Below are 8142 nucleotides of genomic sequence, written 5' to 3' on the forward strand. Positions count from 1 at the left end.
TAGGCTTTAAGAAACTTTCGGAAGCCGAATTCTCTTTACAGTGGGAACTTTACATTACAACAATTAGAAGTGATAGGAATAAGCAAGTTTTGTAATTTATAATTAATAATTAGTCATTATTAATATTTTTAATAATATAAAATTATATCTAATAATATAAAATTATTTATTATTTTGTTGATTAAATATTAGTCAAATTATAATAAAAATACTAATTTTTTAGACTTTTTTTACAAAAATACAACTCATAATCTCTTTCTTATACAACTCTTGTCTTTTATATATGTATTTTTCTTGTACACACCAAAATAGTTTTTAAAAAAATAGTAATAAAAACTATAAAAAATATTTAATATTAAAAAATATAAACAACAAAAAATACTATCAACATATAAAATATTAATTAAGTGATTATAACTAATATGATTGATAAAAAAATACTAATAAACAAATAAAAATAAATATAAATAATGTTAAATAAAACCAGTCTTATTCTTACAAGAATACAAGTATCATTTTTCCATTTCTCATAGTATATGCCAACTGGCCCCCCAAATTAGAACAAGTCAGCATGAGCCGCGTCTTTTTTTTCCACTGACACACACTCTCTCTCCTTCCACTTTCTCTCTCCTATGTTCTTTTTCTGTTCCCTTTTCATAGTGTTTTTTTTTTTATATCACAGAACTTATAAACCAAGTGATCATAGCTCATACGACATATATATAAGACACAACAACTCAGTTCAACACAATCCTAACATTCGTAACATTCATTCCCTTTTTCACCGTTCAAAATGTTGTCTTCTTCCGTTGCCAAATTCCGATTCTTCATCAAACCGCCTCCATGCATTTTGCTCTTCTTCCTTCTGTCTTTCACTTCCTTCACTTCAACAGGTTCCTGCACTCATGCTTTTCTTTTTTTTTTTTTCTCGTTAAATTTTTAGAACTTTTTCATTGGATATGTGTTCTTGTGGTTTAACGGATTGTTCGGTAATCCAGTTTTTCTCATTTTGCCTCGTGCATGATGGCGTGTACCTTACGCTCTGTTACTCGACTTTTGAGATTGATGCTGAATTTTCTCCTTTGAATTTGTTGAAAAAGTGAAAAGTTTGCTTTGCAATATTATTATTATTATTATTATTATTATTATTATTATTATTATTTGGTTGATGCCAACGGTTTTGATAGAAAACACTGCCAATTGCTTCCTCTGTTCAATCTTTCTTGCTATCAAAATTTTGGTATCAAACGATGAAACTGATATTCTGATTATCTATATATCGATCTTATACTAATTAAGTGCTAAGATGATAATTAACCGATATTAAATTGAATTTTCGTAGGGTCAACAGTTGAATAAGTAACTGATGGTACTAATTTCAGCTTTAACTTCAGTTATTCATATATGAACGCCCTTACTAATACAGATATCTTTCTTACATGGGAAGGTTGAAAGTTGAAACCATTCCATGGAAATTGAGTGTGTAAAAGTGAAGTTGTACCTATTTTCACTTTATTGATTCAATGTTAGTATGTGATGTGAAGACTTAAGGTTCAATGATTACTTCTAGTAAAGTTGTTTGATTTTCGATTCGACATTTTGTCTTTCAGAAGCATATGATGTGCTTGATCCAAACGGAAATATTACAATCAGATGGGATATTATAAGCTGGACACCAGATGGTTATGTTGTAAGTATATTCTTTTAGAATTATACATGGTTTTGAAATGATTTCATTTATTTTTGTTCTGGTAGAAGCTTGATCTTGCTAAAACACAATTGAGTCTACTGCAGGCTGTTGTTACATTAAACAATTTCCAGCAATACCGTCACATCTCGGCGCCAGGGTGGTCGCTAGGGTGGACATGGGCAAAGAAAGAGGTAATATGGAGCATGATGGGAGGGCAGACTACCGAACAAGGCGATTGCTCGAAATTCAAGACAACCCCACCACATTGCTGTAAAAAGGACCCAACCGTTGTAGATTTACTTCCTGGAACACCATACAATCAACAAATTGCAAATTGTTGCAAAGGAGGTGTACTCAGCTCATGGGGACAGGATCCGGCAAATGCCATTGCATCATTTCAAATCAGTGTTGGTAGAGCTGGAACCTCTAACAAAACAGTCAGGGTGCCCAAGAACTTCACCTTGAAAGCACCGGGACCGGGTTATACCTGTGGGCCGGGAAAAATTGTTCAACCTACTCAATTCTTAACAGGAGATAAAAGAAGAAGGACTCAAGCTCTCAGTAAGTTAATATAATATGCTCTAGTTCATTAGTTGTTTTATTGTTACCATTATCAAAATCATGCAATCTGGTAATAGTTCTTTGATTAAATCTAAAACTTGCTTTCTAGTTAACTGTTAGCAATACTTTTGACCTTACTATTTCTTATATTTCTCTGTGTATTGCAGTGACATGGAATGTGACATGCATGTATTCACAATTTCTAGCTCAGAAAACTCCCAGTTGCTGTGTTTCACTCTCATCTTTCTATAATGATACCATTGTACCCTGCCCGACATGTTCGTGTGGCTGCCAGGGAAACTCTTCTCAATCCGGGAACTGTGTAGAGTATGTGTTTACTCCTTGTATTGCGATTTCCTTCGAAACAGAAATGAATATTTCACACTAAGATATGTTCTTTCTCTTTATGTTTACAGTCCAGATAAACCGCATTTGGCATCGGTTGTTGCTAACCCTGCAAAGAGTTCCCCTTTCGTTCAATGTACTCGCCATATGTGTCCTGTCCGAGTTCATTGGCATGTTAAGCTTAACTACAAGGAGTACTGGCGTGTGAAGGTCACTATTACTAATTTCAATTACAAGATGAACTATACAGATTGGAACTTGGTTATTCAACACCCGAATTTCGACAATTTGACTCAGCTTTTTAGTTTTAACTACAAGTCATTGACACCCTATGGCACAATAAGTAAGTATTATCCTTTGTTCTAAGCTTTCTTCTTTTAAAAAACTAAATAAAAAGAAAAAAGAAAACCTTCAAGGACAAGCAATCTTTCAGACATGAGGCACCAATTATTATAGAGGGAGGGATTGTGAAAGTTTGTGTTATATTCAAAATTATCTAGTCCTAATCACTGAATGAGCAACAAATATCTCTCATTATTCATCATAGAATATCAAATCCTTTTTACTCCTTACCTTTTTCTAGAAGCATGTGAATTACTGATATGAATTGCTTTAAACAGATGATACAGCATTGCTATGGGGAATTAAGTTCTACAATGATTTGCTAATGGAAGCCGGTCCGGAAGGTAATGTACAATCAGAGCTACTCTTCCGAAAGGATAAATCAACTTTTACTTTCGACAAAGGTTGGGCGTTTCCTCGGAGGATCTATTTCAATGGTGACAACTGTGTGATGCCACCACCTGATGCTTATCCGTGGCTGCCAAATGCCAGTTCCCGGCAAGAGGTTTCCTTGCTAGCTTTAGTGCTGGCTTCCTTTGTAGCCTTGGCATTGTGTGCATATGCTTAATGTTCATATTCATGACCATCGGAAACTCAACTTCGCCACCAAAATTATCAGTCTGACTAGTTTTGATGCAAATTTGGAATATCAATTGGGAATTTGATCAGATACAGAGATTGACATGCAGTAAAAAATTCAAGATTAGTTCAGGACTCATGATTTAGTTTCCAACTTTAAGCATATTGGTGGTTGAATGTTGCTGCTGTGGTGTCGTTTCGATAGTGGTGAAGACTCAGTTATCTTCATGTGAGTTTCTACCTTCGGTAGTATGGATTCACCTCTTCATTGAGTTCGAGTATGGCGAGATTGTGTTTCTATTAATGTGACATGTTGAGCATTTAGTGTACCTTTCATGGCAACAAAAGGTAGCTATGATGATTGTACTTCTAAAATACTTTAGTTGTATATATATACTTTTTGTCTAAATGTTGCTACACATATATATATATATATATTTTACATGATCTTGGTTTTTTCTATGCATTCTTAGGATATGTTATGTTGCTGCGTTTAGTGTTTCATTTTCTAAACATGTTTTTTTCCAGTGTTTCTATATTTTTGTTCTAAGACTATTAATATTTTCTGGTAAACAATAAAAAAGGAGATGAATTATTGGTTAAGACATTATAATAGCAGCATCATGAATTCATGATTCAGACAAAAATCATTGTTGGATTATTATATTTAGCATCCCTTTGGTGCTCATCAAGAAACACCTCCATGAATCTGGCTTGGTGTTTTCAAAGAATGACTTAAACATTAAGTTTCATACATAATGTTTATCAAGTTACTTTTAAGTGTACATGGTCTCAAAACTTTTCATAAAACAAAACTATATATGAACCCCACCAATTCATCATAAAACTAGGAAGAATATCAATGATAAAATGAGTGCTGGGAAGGCATTTAGTGTTTGAGGGGAAGAATTAGGGAGGAATGGGTAGGAATCTGGTGGTGGAAGCATGCATTCATCACCATTAAAGTAGACTTTTCTTGGAAATGCCCAACCTTGCTTGAATGTGAATGTGTCTTTGTCCTTCTGAAGAAGCACTTCTGATTGAACATTCCCAGTTGGTCCAGCTTCCATTAATAGGTCATTGAAGTATTTCATGCCAAAGAACATGCCAGTGTCATCTACATACAAAAAATGAGAACACGTGTGAATAACTATTCTCAAAATTATTAGTCTGAGAAATGTTATTTGAACAATTAAAATCGGTTGTCCATTTTTCAAATAACACAAATTTAGTAGTTATCAATTAAGATGTGATATTGGATAAAAAAATAATATATACAATACACTAATACAATAACCTTTAAAATGTTCTTTTTGTAGGAATAATTTTAAAAGATTAGGAAACGGCTGTACAAATGTATACAAAATAAAAGATTATAATTACATAGAAAAGGTTTACTAAAAAATAGAAATAATTGACACAGACAAATTTATCTTAAATTTTTTGAATAACAAAACTTGGAACATATCATATATTCACTGCGAAGGAATTTTAGAGATATAAAAATATTAATGTGCTGTGAATGTAAAAGCATGTTATGAGGATATTAGTGGTTCATATATAGATTATCAAATTGTGAAACAATGAAAAAAGAATTTATTAGCTGAGACTACTCACTTATGGAAGCATAGGGAAGTATAGGCTTGTAATCAAAGCTGAAAACTTGTGTGACATTGTTGAGATTTGGATGCTGAATTGCAAGAGTCCAGAGGGAATAGTTCATCCGGTAATTGAAATTTGTTATGGCAATCTTGACTCGCCAATAGTCCTTATAGTTTTGCTTCACATGCCAATGCACCCTTATTGGACACATATGATGAGTGCACTGCATCAATGGTTCATTGTCTTTCTTTGGAGTGTGAACACCAACCATGCTCAGAATTTTAGAGTCACTCCTGCATGCACCATAGCAACCGTTATATAATCACATAATATGTTAATAGCATAAACTGTTTTGCAATAGTGACTTACTTGACACAATTCCTTTTGTTCTGGCAGCCACATGCACAAGAGGGACAAGGGGTAATAGTTTCATTGTAGAAGGATGACAAAGATACACAACAAGCAGGGTTCTTTCTTGCTAGAAATTGTGAGTATGTGCAGGTAACATTCCATGTCACTGCATAAGAGACAACAAATGAAACATCAGAATTCTTGCTTAAGTAAATTTTCATAGAAAGTGAAAAAAAATACGAAATCGTTTGGTTTGTATTTTCATTTTCAGTATTTTTTGTTTTCATAATTTCGCAAAGAAAAATAAGAAAACCGGAGGTAGAAACAGAAAAACAGAATTTTATTGTTTTCACTATTTTCTCTTTTTCCGTCTTGAAAGTTCTGAAAATAGAAAGTACTAAAAATAAAAACAGAGTTTGAGAACTTACTCAGGGCTTGAGTCTTGCGGCGCTTGTCCGGAGTAAGAAAAGTGGTGGAAGGAACAACCTTGGCCCGGCCACAAGTGTATCCCGGTCCGGGAGCCAAGAGAGTGAAGTTCTTGGGGAGTTTAACCGTCTTGTTGGAGGTACCGGCTTGGCCAACACTTATTTGGAATGAAGAGATAGCCTGTGAAGGATCTTGGCCCCATGCGGCAACAACTCCACCCTTACAACAATTTGTGAATTGCTGGTTGTAAGGGACACCAGGGAGCAAGTCCACAACTGTTGGGATTTTCTTGCAGCAGTGAGGTATGTTCCCTTTGAACTTTGAGCAGTCACCTTGCTCTGTTGTTTGAGCTCCTATCATAGACCATATCACTTCTTTCTTTGCCCATGTCCATCCCAGGGTCCATCCAGGGTTCATTAAGTGCCGGAACATTTGGAAGTTGTACAACGTTACGTCCGCCTGATGGTCGGAAAAAATGCAGCATAGACAGTTTAGTCAAATATGTCAAACCATGTAACAGTTTTCGCCATTTGTCTTTACACCAAGACAACTTATTAAAGATTGTACTTGTTTATTTTGAAATTTTATATGGCTAATAAGAAAACATGAAAAGAATTAGAAATGCAATTTGTACTTACAACATAGCCATCTGGAGTCCAAGACACTATATCCCATTTGATTGTTACATTCCCATTTGGATCCAAAGGATCATAAGCACCTATGATAAATTAAAAAACAAAAATGACAAATGAGCTAAATATAATGTTTGTATGTGAAACCAAAACAAAATAAAAAGATAAACGTTGCATGGTATGATATCTAATTCTAACCTGCATTGGAGAACAACACAATTACACAAAGAACTAAGATGACAAGCCTCATTGCCTATGTGATATGTTATCAATTAACTAATTAACTAAGCAAACTTTCACCAATGTTAGAACTTGGAACATAGCTTCAACTAAGTAACCAAATTATGGAAAATGCTAATGGTATTGGATGTATAGTAGTAGTATTGTAGAGGAAGAGTAGGCTTAGAGGGAATGGAATTCACTGTTGGTGTTGCAGTGATGTCTCACCTAATGGTTGTTACAAAACCTGCACACATTTGTGATTGCTGTTGAAGTTTCCATATCTTGAAGCAACCGCCATGGACCATAGAGAGAACATACATTAGGGATATGTTAAAGAGTGAACATAACATGTCAACCGTTGTTAAGTTTTTTCATTTCTTTGAGTGTTGGAACAAATAAGGCGTGACACCAAGTTATTTGAATTGCATAACCATAAGGATCAAATAAATGGATACGGTGTTTTTTTTGTCTTTATGTTAAAAATATATAGTTGAAGTTTTTGTCTAATTTAAACGTAATTGCTATATGATTTTAAATATCATACTCAGTGTTAAGAAAAGGAAAACCACTAGACAATCAGAATTTCGTCGTCCGAATAATGTGACATTGTTTGTGTCTTTGAATAATAAAAAGTGTATCCTATTACTTCTTATTTTCTTGCGGGTGAAATCGGATTTGTTTTGAGTCGGACCCGATTTTAAATAATGATCGAGTCTATTTTTGAAACTCTTATCTGATCCTAGATCCGTTTAAATTACGTTACTTTTGGCCTTTTGGGCTACACTAAAACCGGGTCTCAACCAGGTGAAGTCCGGATCTTGATAAATTTTATGTCAAAAAATTATGATGCACTCGTTTATAAAAAAGAAAAAAAATACTTGTTACACAGAAGTTGATAATCATACTTGAACTTAAATTTGTCCATAATTTCTAAGTTAATGCTTCTTTGATCTATTTCCTAATTCAACAAATGTGATTAAAAACAAAACATTAAACTTATAATTAATATAACATAATATTGAAATTAATTTAAAACATATATACCTTTTTTAATCTTCTAAAGTGCACATGGGTCGGGATATTCAGGTCGGGTATATATATATATATGGATGCTGTTGCATTTTTTTTGAAAAAATTTATATACAAATTAAATAAAATTATCTTATCTCTATACTAATAGGGAAAAAATATCTTTATCTGAAAAGTGTTACAATATAAATATAAATTAAATAATATAATCATATATATATAAATAATTTAATTTTCACACATTATCAGTGTAAAAGAATTTTATATAAATAATTAATCATATAATTAAGTAATTAATTTTTATATTTTGTTACTTAAAAAGTCATAAAAATACATGAATCTAATTGAATAATTATATAAAAC

The 8142-nt window shown here is 33.1% G+C and overlaps 2 protein-coding genes across 2 annotated transcripts; one reads left to right on the forward strand and one right to left on the reverse strand.

Annotated features, from left to right (window-relative positions):
* Positions 1-536: 536 nt before the first annotated feature.
* Positions 537-3964, forward strand: LOC112784462 (protein COBRA). The gene is made up of 6 exons (XM_025827670.3): positions 537-893; positions 1611-1690; positions 1795-2251; positions 2419-2578; positions 2668-2939; positions 3217-3964. The coding sequence occupies exons 1-6, from the start codon at positions 794-796 to the stop codon at positions 3504-3506; spliced, it is 1359 nt and encodes a 452-aa protein (XP_025683455.1). The 5' UTR covers positions 537-793; the 3' UTR covers positions 3507-3964.
* Positions 3965-4130: 166 nt separating this feature from the next.
* LOC112785074 (COBRA-like protein 4) lies at positions 4131-6962 on the reverse strand. The gene is made up of 6 exons (XM_025828483.2): positions 6727-6962; positions 6535-6614; positions 5899-6355; positions 5489-5636; positions 5135-5412; positions 4131-4634 (listed from the first exon to the last, which is right to left on the reverse strand). The coding sequence occupies exons 1-6, from the start codon at positions 6776-6778 to the stop codon at positions 4357-4359; spliced, it is 1293 nt and encodes a 430-aa protein (XP_025684268.1). The 5' UTR covers positions 6779-6962; the 3' UTR covers positions 4131-4356.
* Positions 6963-8142: the final 1180 nt, after the last annotated feature.

The sequence above is a fragment of the Arachis hypogaea genome, chromosome 20 (assembly GCF_003086295.3).
Source record: "Arachis hypogaea cultivar Tifrunner chromosome 20, arahy.Tifrunner.gnm2.J5K5, whole genome shotgun sequence".
Taxonomy (NCBI): Eukaryota; Viridiplantae; Streptophyta; class Magnoliopsida; order Fabales; family Fabaceae; genus Arachis; species Arachis hypogaea.

Bases quoted from the DNA above. Each gene is read 5' to 3' on its own strand.
- LOC112784462 (XM_025827670.3), top strand. From the start codon at position 794: ATGTTGTCTTCTTCCGTTGCCAAATTCCGATTCTTCATCAAACCGCCT. The intron at 894-1,610 runs GTTCCTGCACTC...TTTGTCTTTCAG, and splicing joins CACTTCCTTCACTTCAACAG to AAGCATATGATGTGCTTGAT. The intron at 2,579-2,667 runs GTATGTGTTTAC...TTATGTTTACAG, and splicing joins CAATCCGGGAACTGTGTAGA to TCCAGATAAACCGCATTTGG.
- LOC112785074 (XM_025828483.2), bottom strand. From the start codon at position 6,778: ATGAGGCTTGTCATCTTAGTTCTTTGTGTAATTGTGTTGTTCTCCAAT. The intron at 6,615-6,726 runs GTTAGAATTAGA...AATTTATCATAG, and splicing joins TGTGTTGTTCTCCAATGCAG to GTGCTTATGATCCTTTGGAT. The intron at 6,356-6,534 runs GTAAGTACAAAT...TCCGACCATCAG, and splicing joins GGACTCCAGATGGCTATGTT to GCGGACGTAACGTTGTACAA.